Raw genomic sequence first — 26,868 nt, forward strand, 5'->3', positions numbered from 1 at the left:
GAGTTTTGCCCACTGCGTTCGCGCGAAAGCCGTCTGCGCACACACGAACAGCGTTTTCGGAATGAAAAATTTTAGTAATGCCACTCCGTGTTCCCGAAAAATTACGACTGTGCCGCAACAAGTAGCTCACCGCCCCATGATGCTTTGGGCGTCCATGGTGGCTGAAGTGCAGCGCCGCCAGCTTTCCCTCTAGGTAATAGTAAGAAACTCTATGCTCCCGATAGAGTTACTGTATATGCTACCCGAAAGGTTGGGGCGCCCTCTGCTTTTGCCATTTTGCCTCTGAAAAGAGCTGCGGCTTCCAGTGGAGCTGTTGCGAAACCATTTTTTTTTTATCCAGCACAGCGGCGTATGATGCAGACTTTCGCTTAATTCTCCATGCCGCTAGAAGGCAGGCCAGGGCAGACTATGTGAAGCGGAACCTAGCCACAATGGGAATGCACACATGGGAATGCGAACGTAACAGAGCATTTCACAAGCTAAATGACCCGAATGCGGAACAATGGGAGGGCCTGCTGACCAGCAGCGAGCTCACGGCCCAAAGGGCACTGGTGCAGCACGCCTGCGAAGCAGCAAGACTCAGCGGTGCCCTGGAATAGGGGCGCCGACCTTGTGAAGAGGCCGAAGACATGACGACATCGGCCCACCGCTAAAACCTGATTTTTGGAGCAATAAATGTTTTTCACTCACTCACCGATTCAACCAATTACACGACCAAAACGCAGTGTAAAACGAAAATCGCCACTAAATTCCACCTCTGTGAAAAAATATGAGCGCTAATAAGCAGCGGGTCAGCCTAAAAAATTCTCACTGTAACTGAAAACAAAGGGCCTGGGTAATTGGTAATTATAATAGCGAGACGCAGTAACTAGCGCAAAAGAACACAGACCAAACAACGAAAACAAACGGATGTTGGCAGTACATACGCATACATCAATTATTTAACGGCAGTAAAACTATTTTGTGCACGTTCATCTCTTTTATTCCTTAATCTTTTTTCACTAGTAATTATGTCTCACTTGTACTTTGTGCGCTCTTCGTCATCATACAAACGTGCAGGATCAACTCAGGCGCTTGAATATACGGTACAGTAGCGCAGAACGAGTGCGATAAACTCGGTATGGTTCTACTATTCAGCCTTTTCCAGACGCGATTCGCGACATGTGCACATTAAAACGGTGGAAATCCAGTGAATGCGGATAGGCGGCTCGGAGACCAATGGGCGAGCTCTACGAGTTGTTGCCCGACCTGACGTCAGACTTTTTCCGCCCACAGATTGGTTCTGGAAGCGCTGCACAACGGCGCTGCAGCAGTCAACGGGAGAAGCGATAGGCCAACGAGTCGACGCCGCACACTGGCGCATCGCGAATACACCCACTGCATGCCGGAGGAGAGGGTGGCATGCAGGAAGGTGTGGTGGAAAGGTCGGAGCACGTTCTCCGGGATTATGAGTAGTAACGAATAAGAGATTGACGACGATTGTGACGAGATGCAGTGAGATTTTGTAAAAGAAAAAGTTACGTCCCAAGCACTCCGACTTTATCACACTCAAGTGCCTGATTTGTGCAAAGCACGTTATGCCTTGATCCTGACATTTCGCTGCCAAAGCCTGCAGCTGCGGCTGCTGTTGAAGGAACTGTTAGCAGCGCGCTCTCAGCACCGACCCACGATCTGAGAATTTTCAACCACGATACAGGCTTTCTGTAAAATCGAAAAGGAACGTGCTCACATACGACGGCACCTACACACTTTTCTCAGACAGCGTCTTTCTTACATCGAGCGCTTTTCTCAGCCTGTCACTCGACAAAAAGCACGATGAAGTCCTATTGCATAGCCGTCCACCACCACCGCTTTACTTGTAGAGCTAGCTTCCCCTCATCATGCTTCTTTATGCAGCAAAGCGTTGTTTACAAGAGAACATCAAATTTGCGCAGTATTGTAGGAAGCGAAACAGCTCAGTCGTGCGTCTGGATAACAGCGTGTAGCTCGTATTGCTTCACTTTATAATGGACCATGCATCGAGTTTTAGCGTTTGATGCAATGAAAATTGCAGTACAGTTAACTTCACAAAGACTGAATTCGCACGGCAAGGTTTCCGAGAATGAACTCTTCAAAAGCAACTACCATACTCACCTTGGTACATAGCAGTTCCCAGATCAAATTTCAGTGCCAAAATTTTCTCGTCCGGTTGTTTGTGAGGGCGAACAATAGACAAAAAAACATGTCTCGGATACGCCGCTGCTATAGTTGCGCTACGGGTCGAATCGATATAGTCACCGTGGTAGCGTACGCCACTGACGTTCTCATATCGTTACTCCACGACAGTAAAACACAGGCACTGTAAAAAGAATGTTTGAAATGTATGACAAGGATACCATTGCAAGCACTAGATATGAAATCTCACTAGCGAAGAATTTCTGCAATGCAGCCGTCAAACATAGCCAGTCAAGCAATAAAGAACGAAACAGTGCCAACAAATCAAAATAACGTCGACGCAGTTCTTTTCAACGGATATAGTCTGCGAACAGGAAAAAGCCCTTTTATTTATCCACCTATAGTGAGCTGAAACCTATAGAGCTTTCATGTTTCAAATGAAACGGCAGACGGAACGCTTCGATTTGAAAAGAGGTTAAGCCAGAGCCAAAGAAAGCAAAACTACCGGAAGAGATGATATCGAGACGAAATGGGACGAGAAAAAAAAAAGTGCGACGACTCGTGGCCGTCACGCTTTCCGAAATAAGGCGTACCGCAGCGCAGAGGCCATAAAAAAACAAGTGCAATCAAGAACGACAACGTTGAAACGTAAACTGCCGAGTCAGCTAGACGCTCGGACGAAACGCACCAGAACCGCAGCACAAAAGGTTAACAGAGCCAAGAATAAGCGCACGAGGCAACGACGGCCCGTCGGGAGCTTAACTCATCCTTCACAAAGCGGAGAGGGGTAGCGAAGAGGATAAGAGGGGGGCAGCAAGAAACGATACGAAAGAAGCTGGGGCCGTCCGACCGAGGCTCTCTCTTGCGGTGTCGCTGTAAAACTAATAAAACGGCGCTCTGCCCTCGCAGCGGGCCCGAGCCGAAAGGATACTTTACGGCCCTCAATTGGGAAAAGAAGCGACGTCGCTCCCGCGCCTCTCACAGCTCCCACGGCAGCCGTCTTTCCACTCTAGTTACTTTTTTATTTATTCCTTTTTTTCCCCTCTCCTCTGCTACATCTCGCAGCAAAGGCCGCCCCCGCCGTCATAAATTAAGCATTCCGAAATCGGCCGTAAATCCGATTTAGGTGACGGAGGAACAAAGCACAGATAAATCGCGAAAGCCTTATATCTCCCTTCGTCTTTACTTTCCCGCTGTGCCCTTCCCTCCCTCTCCCTTCCCTCCCTTCAGTCCCCTCCGTTTTCCATCACCGTTGGCCTTTTGGAGAGTGCCCCCCCCCCCCTTCCTTTCCCCCATCCTAGCTCTCTACAGCGCGACTGAATTTCCGCGTTCGTCTTCGTCCCAGCGATGGAGATGGCTTCGTTGCTTGTATTGGAGCAGGCGCCAAACAAGCGGTCTCCGCGGCGTTGCCGTAGAGAGTAGGCTCGGGGGAAAGGGCAGACGCGCCTTTCTTCCAGCGCATTTCCCGCGCGCGTTTCCCTTTTTCCCTTAGGAAACGGGAAAGGGAGAGGGCGGGAACCATCCAAAGGTGAAATGCCGGCCGCCCATCTCTATGGCGGTCGTAAAGACGAACAAGCGGCCGACCGCACAGCGCCGGGTCGTACACGCCGAGACGGCCACGATACGCGAGGGATCTGTGCTCGGTTTTTGTACGTGCAGCCCCATTTGCTGCCTGCCGCCGCTCCCCCGCCCCCAATCTCTACGGCGTGGCGCCACCGCCGACCCATCGCGATTGTCGGCGTACAGACGCGACGGCGCGCCGGTTTCGTTGTTTGATGGCACCATTCCGGAGAGAATTCGAAGGCGGTCGCCCCCACTCCGTTTCCATTCGTAACGCAGGTCGGCAGGACGGTTGTTTCTTTAATGGCGACCATTCGGAACATCGCGCCGAAGCCCAGAAAACGTGGGCTGGCTGTAGCGGTCGCAGCCATAAAAGAACGCTAATGAATTGTGCATGCTTGTCTTCTTTACCGGCCGCGCGAGTGACACAAAGCTCGTCTCCAACCTCCAAGGCTTTCACGCGGGAGAACCAGTGAAGCTCCGCTCACATTCAGCACCGCCGCACAGAATTCTTCCACGACAAAAAAGTAGCCCTCATTAAAAATCTTTCTCGTTTCTAAACAAAAACAAATCACAAGAAAGAAATTATAAGCTTTAGAATTTTTTATACGTGGCTCGTTTAATAAAGTCGAACATTAAAAAGCTGATTTCGTTTACTGTTGTGGCTGGCTAGCAGAGTAATACAGGACTATGTACAGGACGGCGCAGACAATGGCCCAGTGTTGGCAGCTGCTGTTTTTTTACGTTGTATCCTATTGTAGTTTACGTAACGCAATGTATTTGTACAGGCACAAGCACACTTTGCATGCAATAAATTTACATAACCCAAATCCTTCATCCCACCCAAGAATAGCGACATAGTGGGAAAGCTGCAAGCCTGTTACAGTGGTTACCTAATAGCTCGGCTGGGTTGCTCTTTACACAACAACGAGAAAGCAAGTGAAAAATTGTAATAACGGTGTACACTTAATGATAGGACTGAACATACTTTATTGAAAAAAGTGACATCAATTGAGACACCCATGTCATTCTACAGAACAAGTGTACAGTCAAATGGCGTTTTATACAAAATGCAGTTTCATAGTCATGCTCTCTTAACAGTGAAAGTTTCCAAGAGAGAGAGATTGCTAAAAATGCAGTTTTCTGAAATTAGTGGTGTTGATGATGAGAGGATAATGGACTTCTATATGCTATGATAAAAAAATGAGAGTGCTTGAAGGTTCCTTCGTATGCTTGTCTGCACTCATTATCACAGTCTAGACAATATGATTTTATTTAAATAGCAGATTGAGACACGCACATGTCACTGGTAAAAGTCTTGCATATCACAAGAAAAGCAGAATGGAATGCAATGTATCTACATATGTACAGGAGCAGAGAAATGACAGGACAGCATATATCCACATATGTACAAGATGAAGGCATTTCTATCAAAACAGGAAGTACTTCTGAGCGAGAGCAATATGGTCAGACGGTGGCACTGTAAGGTGTTCTTTTACTTCCTCTCCATCTTCAATCCGCACCCACTCGACCACGTATGTCTCTGGGTTCACTGCAAGAAGGAAAAGTCGAAAAGGATAGTTACTGGAAAGATCCAGTGCTCACAGCTGCTTCATATCCAGTGTCGCCAACATAAAGATTTCATCCACAGACCTAAAAGTTTCAAGTATTCTCTGGAGAACAAACAAAAGATTTGATGAAACTAGGGAAATTTTCGAACAGGCTATGTTAACAAATTGTTCCATGTGTTCCATTAAAAACATAAAAATGCATATAGATAGTTTAAATGGTTTATTGAGGTTTAACAACCCAAAGTGACTCAGGCTATCAGGGACACCCGTATAGATAGCCTTTGCCAAGTTTGATAACAGGTCTGAATACATAGCCTTCTTGCCTTCTCGTTTGCAGCACAAACTCACTCTTTTAAATTCTTCACGCACGAGAAGTGGTACTTTTTGTACAAATGTAAGACAGCACCTCATTTGAACCACATATTTGTCTGTGCTAAGAATTAATGTGCAGAGACCACACTTTTGAGCCTCTCATCTCTAAACTTGCCATTTAAAATAATACATGCATGAAGTTTCTGCGAAAAATAAGAACCAGATTTAGTCTGTGAGTGAATGACCACTGTGGCATAGATTTTCCTCCATTGCATATGTGATCAGTGAGAAAGTCAACATTCACTTTAAGATTATAATTTGAATAATCTTCACATTGCACTGTTGGTATGAAATGTGACTGCAATATTTTTTAAGAACTGCAGTGCATATTTAAGGCCAAAATCTAAAATTACCCAAACACATAGATATATATACTTTCAGCCAACAGGTGCCAAAGTGTATTGGCCTTTATCATGGAATAAATACTAGCAGAAACAAGATGTAACCTTTCCCCATCCTAGGACCTCTAAGGTTAGAGGTTTAAAAAATCTAGAAAAGAAATACCATCACTGGTTTTTAGCATCTAATAAAAACTACAAGTGTACCTTCTCCAGATGGTCTTGAAAGTCGAACTTATTACTGTCAAAACTAAGGGATGTCAATTCAAGAGTAAGAGCTAAGTTTTTAAATGTGGGTAAAGTTGTTGTTTACATGCCAGCACCAACATTAGTGCATTATATTATATGCAGTCACATTTCTCTTTTACACATGTAATTATTTATTAATTTATGCTACCGAGTATTCAAAGCAAGACAGTCAGTGATAAGAATATGTGAAAACAAACAACAGTGTCAGTTTCATTTTTTTTTTCATTAACGTGGGTGAAGAAATGCTGATAAGCTAGCCTATGGTCTGAATCTCCACTCATTTACTGTTTTTAGCTTTCTTATTTCTTTCCTTTAGTTTCTTATTTCTTTTATTTAGTTGTAAACCATCTGCTTTCTTTAGCTTCCCTAAGAAGCCATAACTTCAACACTATTCAAGCATTATTTCAGTTGAAAATCTGAAAAAAATAAAAATTGACATCATTACTGGTGGCAAAATCCATCTGCACAAAAATGGCCGACGGTGTGCTACCTCGCTCAATGTTTCAAAAAATATTGTTCACTGCATTTGCCATTTGGCATTTCTCGCTACTGCATTTGCTATATGGTGTAAAAAACCAACTTGTTCACGACAAGGAGGACTCCAAATTAACCTGAAACAGTGAAATCACCATAAGGTGCAGATACACTGAGAAAAACTAATTTCACTGTGTCCACAATAGTGTACAAAGTACCTTACACAGTTGAAGTTATGCTTTTTATGTTGTATAGCCAACGTCAGCAGTGCCATCGAAACAAAATTAAAATTCATATTGGAAATGCAAACATTCATGTTAAGGCTTATATGCTTGTTTTTCAACCTAAAGTGAAAAAATGTCTTTTTAATCGATGTATTGCACTGTATGCGCTGCAATGGATTATTAGCAGGAGGTGAAAGCGAAACCTAAGTCTGTACAAAAGAGAAAACACGCCAATAAACACATCCAAGGACCACAGTAGGACACTTGTACAGAACAACACCCTCTTATTTGCATTCTCTAACAACCTTGATGCCCAGGAAGCTCTTTTTAATAGCCACTAGAAGACTGACCAAGTGCTACCTCTATCAGGTTAGAATCTCTCTGGTAACATTAGCTGAAATACAGACAAGGGACAAGAAAGAACAAACATGACACGATGCTGATCAGCATTGTGTTTTGTGTGCCCTCTCTCATCCCTTGTCTGCATTTCAGATGATGTTGCCAAATTTCGGCCCTACCAACTTGCTCAGTTCCAATCAGTCCTTTAAATTTGGCTGTATTCACATGAGATAATACCTATAGTCGCCACGGTGGCTCAATGGCTATGGTGCTTGGCTGCTGACCTGAAAAGCGCGGGCTCGATCCCTGCCACAGCAGCTGCATTTCGATGGAAGCGAAGTGCTAGAGGCCCTCATACTGTGCGATGTCAGTGCACGCTAAAGAACTCCCGATGGTCAAAATTATCGGGAGCCCTCCACTACAGTGTCCCTCATAGCATGAGTCACTTTGGGACATTATACCCTATAAAACCATAAACCAACGTGGGCTAATAAAATGTCACCACTCTTTAACAAAGGCTTGTTCTGGAATCTACAGCACATTGCTTAAGTGCTAGCTTAAATGAAAATGCCCACTCCCATGAAAGAAATAGCAGGCAACAACAGGGCTGACCACACGCTATCATCTTGACCACAATGCAGTTGTCACCTGCACTCTATGGTTGGCACAGCATTCATTGATTGACGCTGCACTGTGATATTACTGGTTGAGTGAGCCAAGACAGTTATGGCCTCCAAAACACGAGGCGTGGGTAAATTTTCATTTGTATCAAAAAATTTTGCCAAGTAATCTCTGTTCGTACAAGCCTGTTTTTTTGCTCTCTCTCCACTCCTTTCTAGAGAATGCAAAAAGAATTCTTTAGAAAATTTGCATCAGGCAGTTGTGGTGCCGTGTTGAAAATCTCTAGAGCTAAGTGATGTGAAATGAATGCAGCAATAAACCTTGTTCACGTGGTTCTCTAAAACAATGGCAAACAAATACTCAGCTTAAATAACCAGAAGGAATTGCAACAAGCCAGTTACAGTCACACATTAAAAACCCAAGATCAGCACCCAAAGCTGGCAATTATGTAGCAAGGGCTTCCATGTAGCAAAGGTACATTCGATGTGGTCGAATGGCATTCGAAACTTGGAATGGCATTCGCACTCGACAGACTCCTGCAATGCTACACGACAATTTCCAAAAGCATTCAAAAGCTTCAGTGTTCACTCACTGAACTGCAATGGCGCTGCTCCCATCGAGTTTCACTTTTGCCCATTCGCTCGTTTTCAGTGTGTGCAATGACACAACAACATGTCAGTGGTCACAGCGGTCACATTAGACCGACAACAACACCAGCACGACCAAAGGCCGCATATCATTGCAGTGTGGCACGTTTTTCAGGCCAATGACACCCACAAATCAGGTTGGCGGATGGTCACCCTCCATGTCCTCAGCAGATGGTGACTGAGTGAAAACTTCATGCTGATGAGGTGACGGCATGAATATATATTGCGCTTATCTCTACCTTATCTGCATTAAAAATAAGTAAAACTAGTGGCTGCATTTTACATGCACATACTTAAGCACTCACCAATAATAAATGCTCACCAAATTCTTAAATTTTAATAGACGACAACCCCCTTCCATGACGAGTAGTTTTAGCAAGTGTGATGCATTTGTGTGTGCAATTTGAGTGATTGTGGAGAGCGAATTTACAAGTTTTAGTGAATGCAAATGGCCAATGAGTGTTGTTTTGACAAAAGTGCCCTGGAATCAGCTACTGCTCACATCACAGGACATGCATGCAATCAACGGGAAGCGCCGGTGAGACCCAGACTGCCGAGCAATGCTATAGGCGGCCAGCAGCAATCATCGCCGTCGCTAGCTTGTGGATAAAAAATTAGACCATTTCAATTAACGCAAATGGTCACCGAACATACTTCTGGATAAAGTGATTCAAAATGAAGTACTGGTCACATTGGAGAAAGCAGGAACAATTATAGAGAAGTGCCGGTTATACACAATGTCAGCAAGCCAGCTATCAACTGTTTACCAGGCAGGCGATCGCGTCAGCGCTTCCTACATAGTTGTCGCACTGCGTAAACAAGCACGGGTACAGGTGATACAAAAGAGAAGAGATTATTCAGTATATGCAAAGTGCAGATTGCGTTTTATGTCATGCAAACAAGCACTAGCTTTAATGTAAAATTATGTAAACAAGAACACTGAAGTGCAGTCGTCCTCACTGGCGCACTCTTGGGCAAATTTTGTGCTCACGCAGTAAATGCTCAGTGGTGTACTATTATCTTCAAGCATTCATTTGGCAAGTACACAAGCTATTTTCTAAGCAAGGAGCAGAAAAAAGCGAGCAGTGGATACCAGACTCAAGAGCCAGAGAGCCAAAGCAGTCACACTGCGTGGTGCAACTTGGGGCGAGGCGAACCGACAGCAATGGCCAATCTACGATGTGGGCTGTGTTCCCTTTTGGAAGGTATTTGAAATCTGGAATGTCTCCGCAGTGCTCCACCAACCGAATGCCATTGAAAAACACCGGGTTGCAGTATAAGTTCAGCAGTCGAGTCAAATGGCATTCGGTAAGAAGGCATTTGAAACACCCATGTGGCAGGGGTATTAAACTCACCCATTCTATTCATATAGTAGAATGATTTTAGTGTGTGGCCAAACCATACAGTAAAGCCTTCAATACTAATGTACTAAGGTACTAGCACCTTTATAATGCTTATTTTTCTTATCTTGGTGTCGAAAGTGAGCATGTCACTGTACTTGCTCAGCTGTGTTCAGAAAAACAGCAATTATTTTAGATAGCATGATGAATACCCAGTTGAAGTTTCATCTGACACTAAAATTACTACAGTAGTGCCAGTAAGGCCAAAGTCGCATTTGACAGTTAATCAGGGCAACAGCGACTGATCTTTTAAAATAGTGCGTGATGGCAAAAGAAGACAGCGACAGTAAAAAAATCGAGGAAAGTAGGATAACCCACCCAATAGCTTTGGAGTCAAGTTGTTGTGAACAAAGTCTGCTTTTTTCAGCTTCCTGGACCCAGACACAGGTAAAATCATCTTCCTGATTCCATAGTCAAGCACAATGCCTTTCTCTACGGAGACCTAATAAATGCAGCAAGGTAAAAAAAATTAAAAGGACATCGTCTTTGGTCTCTGAAACATTCACAACAACACAGATTAATTTCCCGCATTAAAAAATCATGGCAGAAATTCGCTAGCTGTTCAATGTCTACGTGTCATTCACCCAACTGTGTGAAACCTAGCATCGTCTTATTCTTCATAGCTAAGAACCTAGGTTGCTGTCGACAGTTTCGTTAAAATATCTTGTGACTAACACCCATGTGCACTTTGATTCAAGCATTTTAGCAAACAGTTACAATCACACAAACTTAAGGTCAGCAACCAGAGTTGGGAATTGTGATGACACGGTGCTTTACGGCAAAACAAAGTTCTACTCAGAGCTGGTGTCACTGAGAGCAAGTGAAGCAAATATGAACCAAAATTCTTAAATGAACTGTTAAAATTACGAGCCATACTCTTTTTTACACATCTCTAGAGTGCCATTAGAGGGTCTTCTTTACAAATACAAGCATATACCGAAAAATTATAACATAATAAAATGTTAATGCAGCCCACTCCTTGAACACAGAAAGTGAGCCAGCCCAATCATCAAATCATATGCTAATGAATGCCGAAGCCAAACCTGACCAACATACATAGAGCAGAGGGCTAACAATGTAGATCTGAAAATAGTTAGTTCTTTCCTGTGCCTTTTTAAACATCTGCCCTTTTGTATTATCACAATACTTCTACTCTTCTCACGCCATGGCAGACTGATGACAGCTGTTAACTGTTTTTTTTTTTTCTATGCCATGAATGACAGTTGTCCATGGTAGCAGGACGGCTGAAGAAGCATGGCAAGCAAACATGGTTAGTCACTTTCCAAAATCAGCAGATTATGACCACAAAGTAAAAGATAAATATCTTCCTTGTTGAAGCACTTGCAGAGGTACCATGTGTGCAAACATCTGGAGAAAAAAACAGGCTGACAGTACTACACACTACTGCCTTAATTCTAATCTTGTTTTGCTCTGCAATACTGTGAACCTACATTGCATCATGTTTCTTGCACTGTGCATTTTATCTGTTCACTAATTTTAAATGAGTACAGACAAGAAAGTTTGGTTGCGTGAAAATATTAAATAACATAAATTGCCTCACTGAATTTACATTTATCTGGTATATATAATTAGCAACTGAAATTCTTCTCTCATATTGTTCCAGTTATGCCTTCAGCAGCAAATCAATGGACATGATGTCAACGTTTATTTCAGGTCGTGTGAGGCACATAAAAACAGCGTTACTTTAGCCACTCCTTCATTTGTTGCCATTCCAGCTCTTGACACTGGCTGCTGCAAGAGTTCTAATAAACTAAAATGATGAAATAGCATTTACAATGCAGCATTTTTATTGTTAACATGAGCCGAGCTTCAATTTGATCTCATAGCCGTCATTTGACTGCTAAACAGTGCCTGATACAACTTTTAGTGAAGAAATTCAATTATTAATCATCAAGCACATGCAAAGTCTATGTAGTGATCCATGTATGCTCATGTTCTACACACCATTCCAAAAAAGAAAACGTAAAACCAAAAATTTGTTGTCTATACTTCTTAAGACTGCTGCTGTCAGCACCTAATTATCATTGCAATTTTTACTATCTTTGCTGTAGCATAATGGCTCTATTTTATATCATGAATTTCACCTATTAATGTGGTTAATGCCAATATGAACCATAAATAGCATTTCCACATCTGCTGACATGAATTCGAAGAGTGCTGAGTCTGCAGCAAGCAAAGCATGAAGTCACTGAGAACGACAATTTGTGAGACTGCAGTGAGTCGACACCCACCTTCGATACGAAAACAGCTGAGTTTCTTCCAACCGAGAGCGCATGGGCTCCATACATGTCACGCAAGCAGATAGGCTCAGCTGTTGGGATGGATGCATTTGCCATACCTGTCAAGGTTTTTCCAATTAACAATGCATCACAAAGCATACACAACACTAAGGTAGGTTTACAGCAGGGAGTCTTATAAATCTAGCCTATCACTGAAGCAATAAAAATAGCATACCATAACCCGCAAAAATACCTCTTGTGGTTCCATACAATGATTTTTATCTGACTATTCAATGGCTATATAGCAAGTTATGGGTAAACAATGAAAGCAATAGCTCTCAGAAAGCAGAAACATGAAAAATATAAAGTTCTGTCTTCTTGCAAAGTGGACTAAACATAATATTTCTCATCATAGAGTACAGTGGATGCACACTGCATACTCCCAAGCATGCCTCCGATTTTCAACAAGAATGTGTATTCTACAGGGTGGTGTCATGCAACATCTGTGGCGAGTAGGCCTGCAAAAGAACATTACGACTGTGTACACTAAAACCTTGTTAAGGAGTACTCGCTTAAGCAGTAGTTCCACTTAGGATGAGTCATATGAAATACCTGGCTCAGCTTCCATTAGCCCTCATGCATTTGGTGCCCACTTATGATGAACTGGCTTATCGCGAACATCTTGGTTAGTTAGTACCTGTCATTGTGGACGAGGTTGAAGGGGTCCCCCAAAAAGCAGACAAGAACTGCGCTGCTCATTGCAAGAAAACTTCACTGGTGCTCCTAACATATGGAATGCAGTGACACATCAATACTGACATGGCACAGCATATAGCAAATTTACAGCTGCTGACCCAGAGAGAGAGCATTTTTCTCTTCCATCGCCAGGAGTTCCAGTATACTCTCACCAACTCCACTATAGTTTCAATTCAAACAGCACATTTTTAACAAATGTATCTGAGGAAATCATGTGAGCACTTTTGTGTAGAGCTTGCTTGCAGTAGCTATAAGGCCTGGTGCCAATTAGCACAGAAACCTTTTCTTTATCATATGTTAGCCTGCCAAGGGCGTCCGCAGAATTTTTTGCAGGGGGGGGCCCCGTTGGTGCCCGGGGGGGGGGGGGGGGGGGGGGGTATGTTCGTAGCAAAAAGGCGCTATTTGCGGAGTAAGTTTATTTATTTATATATAAATAAAAATTAAACAAAATGCACACATGAAAGAAAAATTACAAACAGCAAATTAAAGCGCGGCTAGGAGAGGTACATTGGAGTTTATCAACGAAGAAACAACTAAAATTAATAAAAAATGCAAAAAGATGCTATATCACTTCGTGGAGAAGAGTGCTCAGTCTTCCTGCATACGGGTTCTCGACTCACCCGGATTTATGACCAGCACACAGCACAATATGTTCGCAAACACGCAACTACAGTCACTCAGTCAGCCTTCCTTGAACAGCAACTGTAGGCGCCTCGGATTTTTCTGGGCGAATTGCGTAATTACACGTGTGATAAATTCACTTCTGTGCTTCATTACACGCTCTCGGTGCACACTCATCATACACATTGATTGCAAAAACTGTTGAACGCGTACGTTGAAAACAAAAGATGACTATATATACAACGAAAACTTATTTACAAGATAAATGCACGCTCGCAGCTTCATACACCTCGCTCCATCTTGCTTGCGCATCCGCACAGTCGAGCAACCCCACACACACTGCTCGCCGCTCGTCGTTTTCTCGTCCGCTGTCTTGGTTGTTCTCAGCTTCGCTGACAACCGGCCACTAAAAACACCCAAGCACAAACACAGAGGCGCGCACACGTGCGAGGGCTTACTTGCCGCAATATCCCCGAATGCGCACTTTGGGGGTGAAAGGAACGCCGCGCAACTTCCGAGGGGAAGGGACACTCGCCACTCCGGTCGGAAAATTTGTTTTTGTGTTTTTATGGGGTTCAGAGCCCCAAAACGACTCAGGCTATGAGGGATGGAGTAGTACAGAGTTCCGGGTAATGTCGACCACCTGGGTCTCTTTACCATGCACTGACACGCACAGTACATGGGCGCTGTTGTGATTTGAGGCCCAGCCAGAGGTGACAGGCGAGCCAGGCAGGCGCCATCGGGCTGCGTTGACCAAAGGCGCTGGTTTTCGCAGAAGACGCAACCCTAGCAAAAAAACTGATAGAAATTTCTACAAGTCTCTTAAAAATATGTATAGGTCGTACAGGTCCTTCTATTAGTCTGATTTATATTCCTACCTGACCCATAGAACTCTGTACCAGACTGGTAGGGAGCAGATAGATCTCACTGTGCCATGTACAAGACCTGATAGGATGATGTATCAGTCTTTTACAGAAAACAGAGATCCTCATAAAACATATAGAATTCCAACTGACACACTAATAAAGCCCGGTAGAATATTACAGAAGAGGGCAAATACGGGCTGGTTGGTACATGTTTCACGAATTGGAAAAGCGCTGGTGTAAATTCCTAGTCATAAAGTTTGCTTCAGTTTCGTGTCTTTCAGGAGTGCAGACATATTTTGCATTTTTTCTCTCCACCTGTTCTGTGGTTGATGTTGATTGCTTTTTGTAGTTTGCTTATAGCAGTTTTCTTTTATTGCCTGCTACTCTGGGCTCAAGCTTTTACTGTTTAATGCGAAAATATTATTCCTGTTTTAAATGTGATCACCCTTCTGCTATTCCTGTTGTGTTCTTGACGAGAAGGTATGTGTTCATTTACAGTGGATTTCTAGTCAGTGGCTCCTTTCGTTTGTTTTATGGTTTACAACTTGCAGGATATGCAGTGTTTTGAAATACTTTCTGTCACTCCTCCTGTTGGTGTGGTTGATTTTTATTGGGTTAATACTTTCTTCACAGCATTTTTTTTTTGTTTCCTGCAGGACAAGGCAGGTGTGAATACGATGTGGGTTTCATTGTTATTCAATGTAAAAACCTTTGCTGTTTTAAATGTGATCAATTTATTAGTCGTTTTTGAACTGCTTGGCACATTAATTTTGTTGTGTAGATTTTTATTATGCATTCCTTCACAAATTGTTTGCTTCATCATTTGAATTATATGTACTGCCTTTTGTGATAATACAGAAAGATTGTTTTTTACTTATTTTCTTGGCTGTCGAGAAAGCTTGTTTCTCCTCGATGCACATACTACACCTATACAACACATATAGGTACTGATAGGCGCCATAGATCTGGTACACTAATACGAATACTCTAATACACTGATAGACTTATATACGCAGAATAACGCTGATACATCCAGAATAGAACTAAAAGGAATTTTATCAGTGTATTAGTTGTATCGTTTCATAATGCAATAGACAGAACTGATAGGATTCTTAACAGTTTATCCTATCAGAATTTTTGCTAGGGAAAGAACGCTGGTGTGGGGGCGCCTCGGGAGACTGCGTCGCCGTGAACAAAAGCAGCTAATCCCCTTTGCCGGAGATTCTGACAGCGGCGCTTCTACCGAACTGCGCTACCCGTGGATCGGAGGAGACAGCGAGCAGCGGCGGCGCCAACTCATCGCCCGCTTGCCCCTGAGCAGCCCGACAAAGCGGGGGTGGACACGGCTGATTTGTCCTTCCCTCCTTAAGAATTCATCGGTGACCGGCGTAACGATAGGCGAAAACAAGATGCCCCGTGCACTGTCTGCCTCCGTGTCGCTATCTCTCTAGAGATCAAAGAAACAGACACCCATCTCAAGGCGGCTCGAAACACATGCTCGCCGGTGCCGCTGTATGTCTGGAACAGGTCGCCCTTCAGTAGAGCTAACGATGGCGTGGTTTGAAAACGGCGGAACGACGCACGCCCGGACGCGGCATTTCGCAGATGTGACCATGCGGGGCTGCTTTTACCCTTTTGACTGAGCGCACCACCGCCCCTGGCGTGCGGCCATCACTCACGGTTCGAGTGAGTGATTTTCCAGCGGGGTGCAACCGCCCCCCCTTGCCCCCCCCTCCGGACGCCCATGTAGCCTGCTCAAGGGCTGAGCCAGTGCTTAAATGTTAACAACACTCAATGCTGCTAAGTCTCGCAGGCATTCAAATGCAAAGTCAGGGCTCAACATATAGTGTCTCGGAGCACGAAGTCAAAAAAAGGCTTTCATAGGCACTAATACTAGTAACAGGCATTTCATGTGAAAATGCCAGAAACAGGCATTTGTAGATGTTATCAAACCAGTAACAAATAGCTTATTAAGCCATTTTTCATGCCCATAAATTAAAAGGACAGAAAAGGATAAGCATCCATCTATAATCTTGCCTCCTCTTGTAAACAATAGCTGCAAATATAATTTTACAAAACAAAATGCATGCAAAGTTTTGATGTCTAACAGCATCCTACACGATTATTAAGCCCCCCTTACAATGTCTTGCACTATTATAAGCATGCAACCACGATCTCAAGCACAGGGGTAAGTTTAACCCATCAACTTCCGATTTTTTTTTCAGGCACTGCTAGGCTTTCCATGCCAATTTAGTCTCCCACCCAGAGTGCAGGTGCTCAATGATTGCTTGTTGCTCTAATAAGTGACAAGGGAAAAAACCTGTTTAAAATGAGGGACAAAAGTTGCTTATTTACACTCCAAAATCAATATCTGCGAGTTTGGTGGATAACGTATTGCTGTAGTGGATGTGTTGTGGGTTGTCTTTCGGCAGCTGTACATTACTGCTGTCACTTATATTATCAGAAAAATGCTCTGAAAAGTCCCTTTTATTACTGGAGTTAACATCATCATTACTGTGAAAAAGCATTCTCAGTTATTTTCTTTGTAAAGACTGCATGCACCTTTGGTTTCTGCAACAGCTATCTGGTACAACAGAAAAATGAGAAATCAAATATCAACAGATGAAGCAAGTACACTTCAAAAGTAGGGCCTCCTGCCATCTATAACAAATGTACCCAACAGTCATACAACAATTTGCCATAAGGCATCATCTCAGGACGGCTGTAAGAAGTGTTATAAACCACAGGCCATCATCATCTGTCTCTATGGCTTTCATAACATCAACCTGCTTATCATGGTTGTCGACCCGAAGACTTTGGAAGCCAGTGAATTAAAGCACATGGCAGGAGTATTTACAAACTATACACACCCATTTGAGCAGATATTATCTGGCCTCCTTTCATCACAGTCTCAGGCTTGGCCCCAAAGAGGGATGGCGTCCACAACACCAGGTCAGCAATTTTTCCTGGCTGCAAAGGTAAAGAAGAACAAGCAGAAAACAGTAATTTACGACTTGAAGGATTTCAGTGTCTTAACATCTGTTCAAATATGCACAGTCATTCATTAAAAGCACCACAAACATATGAGTTCCGCATTAAAGCATACTATGAAAGCCACAACAGTAGCAATTAAATCCCAGCCAGCTTGCTCTCATTTAATTGTCATATGATGATCTACAGCAATTTGATACTCAAGGGCTTGATGAATTATCATTGCCATATGTGAGATCCAGAAAAGGGGAGAATGTTATGAAACCACACCCATTCAGCATCTCCTGTTCTTCCCCTGTGTCAGGCAGCTTACACAGCGCCTGCCTAATATAGTGAGCTGAGTCTGGGATTTTTTTTTTAGACTTCTCTCTCTCTCTCTCTCCTAGCTTTTAATCGCATTCCTGACAGCATAAGTGCAATGTAGTGAAGCACAAGTGTGTGAGGTCAGAGTTCGAGCAGAAGACACCTTGATTCATGGTAGACTTTCCCAGCTAAAGCACTTCATGTGCAAATTAAGGTAAATCTGCCTCAAGGGACTTTGAGGCACCTCATAATGAATTTTAAAAGTGAGTTCAGTGTGCAGGGACAGTACTTATGGGATCTCCCATTGCGAGCACTTTTTAAAGATGCATGTACAGTCGCGAGTAAAAAAGATTAGCACAACGACATCACTGGAGAGACTAAAATCACACCACGCAACTGGCGTGGCGCCGTGCTTAGCGAACACACCTGGCACACTTGTTATCGGCATGTTTGTAACCGCACCACCCAGTGTTGCTATCTGCTGCTGCGGTAGCATGTCACTAGTGCTAATCTTTTGCACTCACCACTGTATCAGTAGTGTTGCCGACCATCATACTTCAGGGTCTCAAAGACCTCTCTTGTCCTGTTAATCTAGGTAACTGGGCTGGAAACAATGCAAGCTATGCTCGACCCACTAAGAATACTGAGCCTTTTTCAATTCATTTGTCAATCTCAGGCATTTAAACTTGTTATTGCTGATTTTAGCATACCCCAGCAAACCAAAAACCTCTCAGAGGCGTCTAGCTAGACGTCTCTGAGAGGTTTTTGGTTTGCTGGGACAGTTCATAACACTTTCTTCAGCAACCTCTGGCACTCTGTTCTTGCTGGCACCAGCATTCTGTACGTCAGTTCAATTGACTTTTATTTTCCAGAGTGTTCTTATTGGCTACCTGGGCTAAGAGATGCAGGCAGCAGCTGTAAAAAATTACAAGTGTCCGAGGGATCTAGCCAACAGTACAGCCATCATGAAGCACAAATGATTACAGGCATTTGAAGCAAGCACAGGTCCTGGCAAGCTAATACGCTGAAGGACAGTGAAAAGCTGGGCAAGTTGGTAACAGCTCACTGTGGATGGAACAGTGCAAAACAAGAGAAAAGGCAAAGGTAGAAGCCACGCACAGATGAGTGCTCGTCTGTGTGTCTTCATTCTTTGCCTTTCGTCTAGTTCTGCACTGTTCCATCCACGATGACTAGCTAATAGTTGGAATTTGAAACAAGGTTGCAAGTCATTTTTATATGCATAGAGAAGCCATATTTGGCTCAGAGATATCATGCCATGATCTCATAACTGAGGAGATTATTTCCTATGTTATGAAAGTGTTTCCAGAGCTTCTGTTACTGAAATGTATTCAGTAGCATGTGCTAATCATTGGTTGTATCTCCCATCAACTTAAATAATCCCTTGCATATAGTTTTTGGCCTGCAAAAAAAAAATGCTACAGGTACAGTAAGGATCCAGAAGTGTTGGGGCTGAAAAGAACTAGAGAGGATTTTTGACAACAACCATATTTTCACTGATATTCTGTGTGTGAAAGCCTTGCTTTTTCACAACAATACAGAACAGCTCTCGGACCTGTGCCTGAAATATGGATTGGCATGCAGATGATCAGATATTCTTGCATACACACAAAGCTTTCACAGTTTTACTTTCACTGAAACCCACTTATAACAGTGGACCAGCTGCAGTGAAAGAATTATGTTGCACATCGCTAATTACTTACCGAATAATAAACTACCTAGACAAAAATTAATAAACAAGAGAAAACACAAGCCACACACATAACAGAAAGCATAATATGTATGTTCAACATCATCAAAGTGTTGTGTTAGTGCCTAGGCAACTGACCGTCACAGATCCAACATAGTAGTCAATTCCGTGAGCTAGAGCAGGATTGATGGTGTACTTGGCCAGATAGCGGAGAACTCTGAAGTTGTCGTTGTTCGGCGAGTCTTCTTTCAGCTTTCCGCGGAAGATTTTCATCTTGTCAGCAGTCTGCCAAGTCCTGCTGACAACTTCACCGATTCTACCCATCGCCTAAAAAAAAAAAGGCAATTTTCAGGTAACTGGTCTGTTAGGACTGTGGTGTTTTTTTTTTAATTTGAGAGATCTAAATGACTGTGCTGCCCTTCACTATGGCGTCCCTTATAGCCTGAGTCGCTTTGGGATGTTAAACAAATAAACCATAAACTATAAACCATCAACGGTACAAACAAAGACAAAAAAATCACTGCCAGAAGCCACTCTTAGAATTCTCTTAGAAATTATGAGAAAGCTTTTCTGTATACCTGAACTAGCATGATGCATACAACAAATTTTTTACTACTAGCAGAAAAAAATTTAAGATACAACAGAGTGAGCAATGCAACAAAAATTTCACAAGACTTGACTTGTATGTTACTAAACATTAATGAGAGTCAACTCACACAATATTTGCATATTAAAATCTATTATTCCCCTCAGCACCTTTTAACTAGCATAGGCATTTGGCAACTTTACAAGATGCACAAACATTAGATGATGCAAGCATGCAGAAATAAAATATTTTTCAAAAAACAAGGCTGCAGCAAATACTCACAAGTGCATCAGAGGTGTAAATACTGATGGCACCAATATCATGCAAAACATCCTCAGCTGCAATGGTCTCGGCTCTGATTCGAGATTCAGCAAAAGCCAAGTCTTCCTTGACGTTTCTAGAGAAAGGGCAATGACAGAAACAGTGTAGCACTCATAGTGCATAAATCGGTACATTCAAGACAGTTTGCTCACTTGCCAAATACTCTCTCTTTCAAGATTCCAGGTCACCAAGATCAATATTAGAACCCACAGTGCAGCTCCTATAGCATACCCAGCGCACCGAATTTATGAGTAGTGAGGAGAACCTCCTCACTCACCACTTCAGAGCTTTGAAGTGTTATGGGTATACTGTATATTTCTCTGTTACATAGCCAAGCAGTACACCACATGGCCTAGATATGTCAAAAAGATGGCACACAAGTTTCACTTGAAACCAAGCTAGTTCCCTGAGGTTTTCTTATTACATTACAGATGTTTATTATCTTACAAAGTGTTCTCAAATTGGTTCCTTTTGAGGGCTTACTCAACACCAAATTAATTTGTATTTGTCGCGTTTTGTATTTGCACCTCAAGTTGGCTATATGCGGTAAAAAAACTAATTAAAAAAAGTTGCAAAGCGGCAGCTCAGAAAACGAGGCACTATACAAGGTACTCAAGTACACTTCACCGGGAAATGAATCCATTAGCTCGGTTGGTAGTTGGTGTGCCTGCCTAGACCACACTTATCGAGGTGAAAGACGAACTCACATGCTGTGAAGTGAGCTGGTGAAATCAGGCAATTGGCAACAAACGTGGCATTTCTATGTTAAAATCGCTTTTCCCGCATCCTTGAGACTTTTATCTCCAATAGTATGTGAATAAGTCCTGTGGTCATACATTCATAACACAAAGAGATTATGCTATCACCAATATTTGAAACTTCTGCATGTTTGAGCACTCTTTGATCATACTGACTTTTTCTGTTAAGACACCAAACCACTGAGTACTTTCGTAATGCGTTTAGGGTAAACCCTCCAATCTGGAGTAGATTTCAGTCAAGAGTGTAATTACTCATTAGCAACCACCTTGGTGTCTCTACTAAACACAGTCGACCAACATCGTATTTGCTTCGAGCTATTGATCAATTCGGCCTCTCCCTGCCATCTCTGCCACCTTGGTTAGCTTAGTTGGTATGGTGATGGCCCTGGACAAGCGGTAGTCCCAGGTTCCATCCTCACACCAGGATCAATTTTTCTTCAACTACGAAGACTCTGAGGAAGCTTCAGAACTTTTTTTTTGCAGCCTTATGGTTGTGTGCAGGTGGATGCTTATTAAAAATTACTCCCTTACTCGAGTACTTTAAGTGAGGTGTATGTCCCATTAGCATTTTCTGTTAACCTGCACCCCAAGGTATAGCCAGAGAGATGATACAAGTGTGGGGGGGGGAGGGAATTGTGTTGTATACACACCAGTCTTCAAGTCAAGACGATACCAAACACTGCTTGACACTGGATTGCATCAGCCCCATTTAATTTTATTAAAGATACATTTGGAGTATGCAAGGCATATCTCAAAAATAAGGTTATATATTAATTTTATGTGTTATGCTTCCTCAGAATATTGTAGATATTTTGTCATGAATTCATGGAACTTTAATTCCTCCACCACAGGAAATTAGAAGCCACATACAGTATGAGAGCCCTCCTCCAAAACAAACATTTTCTTGTAAAGCCATAAGGAAGTGCACTAAAAACATGACACAGAGATAGACAGGACAAGTGATAACCGATCAGCCTGACAACAACTCTTGCTAAACACACCATCTTTCTGTCAGTGTTAGTGTTCCACACGGTCTATCACAAGAGAAAACTCTAAGCTGCACCTCCTTCACAACCGAGACTGTTGCTTGGGTAGGCCTGTGCCGTACCAAAGAGTAGTCACTCTCCTGATTGGGCCATCTGTGTTTATGTGGTACAGGCAGGCCTCAATGCAAGTTCATGCACTCATGAGCGCAAAGGCTCAGGAGCAGTACAACTGAAAATTTCCCCCCTTTTGCCGCAAGGTAGGGCAACAAGTCTGCGAGCTTTTGTCCTGTCTCATATTGTGCACATATGTGTGTATCATAAAACAGATAATTCAGATAGAAGCCAACATTCTTGCATTGTTCGTCATTCACTTGCTTGAAATTTCATCATTTCCACATAATTCCACAACACTGTTCGAAATAGTCCCATCATAAACACAGTTTGCTGTAGCAATACAAGATGCCAGTTTTCACATCAAGAGGGCAAAAAGGCCGTAAGCACACTAAAAAAAAAAGTTGCGAAAAAGGAGAGGACACAGCACGCCCATGTAAAATTGGTAAGGCAACGCAAGCATTACATGAATGATGCCGAGTCTGCTTCTCTGCTTTCTAGCATGCCAACCACGAAAGCAGAGAGGTGCAGCCTAATGAAAAACAGCAGCTTCTGAAGGCTGTTCCAGGGCACTTTTAATGCTACCAGTGCATGCAGCATGTTAGCTTAAAAATGTAAGAGCAGCCACAATGTGGCCTTTCTGCGCATAAACTAATTATAAGTTGAGATTAAAGAATTATGGATAAGTGAGTCAGTTGGAAAATTCAGGCCAACCAACCTGTCCAGATGGTGGCAGATGATAAGCATGTCAAGTGCTTCTTCAATGGTGTTCTTTGTATAGGGCCTGGTCGGATTAGTGGACGAAGGAAGGACATTGAGCTCTCCACATATGCTGATGATGTCTGGAGCATGGCCTCCTCCGGCACCCTCTGCGTGGTACGCGTGGATGGTTCGTCCATCAAATGCCTCCACGGTCTGCTCCAGGCATCCTCCCTCATTCAGCGTATCTGTGTGAATCAGAGCCTGTAATGATGCCGACCAGTAAGACACCACGTGGTGTATGTGTGCACAGAGAATAAAGGAAAAGCAGTGTGCATGCATCATGACAAAGTGCAGATGCAGATTCTTTGGTCAACAATTTTTATATTTTCAATTTTGCATGATGTAAACAACCAAGTGTGCCACCTCACTGCAGTAAGGCTTCACACACACAAAAAAAAAGTGACTTTCAAAACTAGAACAAGAACAAGAACAAGAACAAGATCAACTGTATGAAAGACTTTCCCCACAATATAGTATATGATGTCACTGGCATCAGCATCATAGCAAAATCACAACTGAAAACTTCCAGGGGGTGTTCTTTCTTTTACTTTGGAACCACGTTTGTGCCAGCACAGTACGGAGGACACAACACACACTGTAGGTCCAACTGTTCACCTCTAGCTTACTCAGCAGTTCACATAAGAATCCTGTAGGTATTTACATCAGCGTGCATGATAGCAAAGAGAGGAAAAGTACTAGAATCATTCAAGTTCAAAGGTCTCTAATTTATTTCCGAATACACATGCGACTCCAGAAACCAGACTTCATTCACATCTTTCAAAGTGATCCTGCCATAATTGCACAGCTGCTGCATAAGCTTAAGGGGTCTGTTCCACCCACTAAAGTTTGCTGATGCAAGACCGGAATGAGATGGAAAAAATTTTAGGGGGTTTGGAAAATGCCAAAAATCAAATGATATGATTGCAGGTATAGCAGTATAATGTGAACAACCACATCAAATTTGCTGTCATAAAAAACTTTGAACACAAGCCACCCAAAGAGCAGGTGCAGTTAATCTTCAGACAGTTTGTTCTAAAGATACTAGAAGAAATTTCATTAAAAAAAAAATTTCATACAGGAGCACTGTAAGTGTAGCAAGCATATTCTCAGAGCCAAGAAAAGCAAACACTATTTCCACAACACTGGCAGTAACCCCAAATTTCTTTGGTGGCAGTAAGTTTGTGAACTTTAATTGAGCTAACCACCATATGTGTTCAGGGGTGGTATTCTCCCGGTGTCGCCTTTTGCGACATGTCGCATTCGCTCTTCGCTGATTGGCTCGAGCCGCGGTGACGGCGGCGTGACGACGCGGATCCGCCTTCCTGCTACGTCATCGTGACGTCGCCCCAATTTACTACGCTTAGTCGAACAACGGAATGCGCTGAAGCGATTCGCGCGGGCGACGGGCTACGAAATTGATACTAGAAGCCATGGATCCCACTCTCCTTGCCTGGTTTTTGAGTTGCGAAGAAGAGTGGCGTGTCCGCGGACATCACGACCAGTTTGCCTTGGCCAACGAATCTTGTCGGCGGCATTACCGGCTGTCGAAGAGCAGCACTGTGGCTACCGTCTGCTGAGCCGGACTGCCACTCGCCATGCGAATAGCGTTAGCGTACGAAGGCAATCGGCAGTTGCGGCTTTTGCACCCTTAGCGTGAAAACATGGCGGCGTCCTTCCAAGCGAGAGCCGCCCGCTTCAGCCAATTCAGCAGTCCTTGCGATTCCGGTCGGCATGTTTACTGGCAACTACTGGTGTTGTTGCTTTTCGCTATGACTTACCTTGCTTCGATGATAAAGTTTAAGCTGCAATTCAGCCTTGTTTTTGAGATACACTCTCGATTCTGGAGCGCGCAAGCCTAATGGTACCTCCAGCTACACTGCTACCGTCTTCAACTGCCCGAAACGCAGCCGACACCTAGCCAACCGTCCGGAACGAAACAAAAATAGACTTGTAGCTTTTTCGCGGTGTTTTATAGACTTAAATGAAGTAAAGCGAGTTTATATTAAATTTGCAAGTATTTTTTTAACATTAGACGTCATGTGATGGCAAATACTCTTGCTATCAAAAATACGAAACTACTGCTGCTAGTGAATCAGCAGTGGTAAACTGTCGCTTCTCGGAGTGAATGAAAGCACCGCCGACGAAAGTGCCGGAGGCGTTTTGCTTTTCTTCGAGCAACTGTACGCACTTTTTTAGGCCCCGCCCTTATGCGACATGTCGCAAAAGGCGACACCGGCAGAATACCACCCCAGGACTGAGAAACAAAAACCTTGTTTCACCCATTGCGACAACTGATGAAACAAGATCACTATTCCCACTGGGATCACAACGCAGCCCAATGTGTTGCAACATGCGAAGTCCTGCGTTTAATAGACAGGCAGTATTCAAGGACCCATCTGGAGAAAACTTTCCACAGGCCTTTACACAGGAAGACATGCACGTGTGCTCCTACAGGGATGTCAACGCTGATGCTCATCAGTTCTGTAGTCAGTCAATGTCCCTTATATTCATTTCCTCCAATTGAGGAACAGTGCTGGCCGAACCAGCTGCTTCGTACCTGAGCCTCCTTTGTTTCACTTTCCCATGACATTCAGCCTGCTTTAAAACTGTCGCACCCCTGAGCATACATTTTTTGCGCCCATGACACTATCACCTTATGTCTCACTCAAGTGGTGATAGTGACAGATTTATGGTTTATGGGGGTTTAACGTCCCAAAGCAACTCAGGCTATGAGGGACGCCGTAGTGAAGGGCTCCGGAAATTTCGACCACCTGGGGTTCTTTAACATGCACTGACATCGCACAGTACACGGGCCTCTAGAATTTCGCCTCCATCGAAATTTGATCGCCGCGGCCGGGATCGAACCCGCGTCTTTCAGGCCAGCAGCCGAGCGCCATAACCACTGAGCCACCGCAGCGGCGGTGATAGATTTCAGTTTGTGTCATTTCATCTAAGCGGAGAAAGCAAATGAATGCCTAATGTTCTCAGAGTGAAAAGCCTTTTCCTATATGTAGCTACATTTGGGGGACTTCAGCCCTCAGAGGGGTGAACAGTGCATGTATGAATGTGCAGCTTTTTATTTCAGCAACTATATTTGCATGTGGTGCACAGGGAGAAAGAAAACTTGCTACATCTAGTTTGGGGGCAAAATAAATTGAGATCACAGCAGTGCACAGTAAGTCACACAATATGCAATTTTACTCTGTCAGCCTAAGGCACCACTAGAATCTCATTTGTCAGTAGGCGTGCTCTGACTACTGGCCTTGTTATCTGTGAACGTAAATCACATTGATCACATCACTGACAGTTCAAGAATTTCATAGAAGCTATATTTTTAAAACTGTATATTGCTGTAGTCATGTTTCATGCCTTAAAGACTGATGAATCTGCATTAGTCACAGCTACACGTAAGGCAAGGCGCACCTTGCAGTTGGTGACTCCTGGTGAATTTTTACTTGTTTAACCTGCATCAAATCTGTGCATGCCAGTGTCTCTGCATTTCAAATCCATCAAAATGCAGCTGCCAAACTGAGGGTCAAGCCTGCAGCCTCGTGCTGGGAGGCAGAGCACCACTCTAACTAAGCCACAACGGCAAGTATATGTTTCATGAAAAGTTGCATTGCTGTATCTATGAAAGCTGTCATGTAACCTTAATCTTTTTCATTTGCAAGATAGGTGAATTAAGTGAATGAAAAAATTTTGGACTTCAAAACAACTCAAATTACACACCTGAATGTCGTAGAAATCAGCAACCTGAAGGCAAGCATCGATAGCTGCAGGTGTGCATGCCCAGTCTTCGTGCAGCTTCAGCCTGGACAAAATTATGGACATGCTGATTAGCAAGCATCTTAACAATCACCCATAATGTGCACAGGAGTGCCAGAAAGAATGGCTGGTAAGTGTTTAATTG

The 26,868-nt window shown here is 43.4% G+C and overlaps 1 protein-coding gene across 5 annotated transcripts in view; it reads right to left on the reverse strand.

Moving 5' to 3' along the window:
• Positions 1-4,684: 4,684 nt before the first annotated feature.
• The window catches only part of LOC149363868 (uncharacterized), a 117,533-nt gene continuing 95,349 nt past the window's right edge, over positions 4,685-26,868 (reverse strand). For all 5 annotated transcript variants that reach the window (XM_089573831.1, XM_089573833.1, XM_089573832.1 and 2 more), the window contains 8 exons: positions 26,688-26,769; positions 22,915-23,159; positions 20,303-20,417; positions 19,573-19,761; positions 17,303-17,402; positions 12,202-12,308; positions 10,268-10,391; positions 4,685-5,266 (listed from right to left, as the gene is read on the reverse strand). In XM_089573831.1, the coding sequence (XP_089429957.1) occupies positions 5,145-5,266; positions 10,268-10,391; positions 12,202-12,308; positions 17,303-17,402; positions 19,573-19,761; positions 20,303-20,417; positions 22,915-23,159; positions 26,688-26,769 (1,084 nt within the window). In that variant the 3' untranslated portion in view covers positions 4,685-5,144. The remainder of the gene's footprint in view (positions 5,267-10,267; positions 10,392-12,201; positions 12,309-17,302; positions 17,403-19,572; positions 19,762-20,302; positions 20,418-22,914; positions 23,160-26,687; positions 26,770-26,868) is intronic.

The sequence above is a fragment of the Amblyomma mixtum genome, chromosome 2 (assembly GCF_055824585.1).
Source record: "Amblyomma mixtum isolate Tamu chromosome 2, ASM5582458v1, whole genome shotgun sequence".
Lineage (NCBI taxonomy): Eukaryota > Metazoa > Arthropoda > Arachnida > Ixodida > Ixodidae > Amblyomma > Amblyomma mixtum.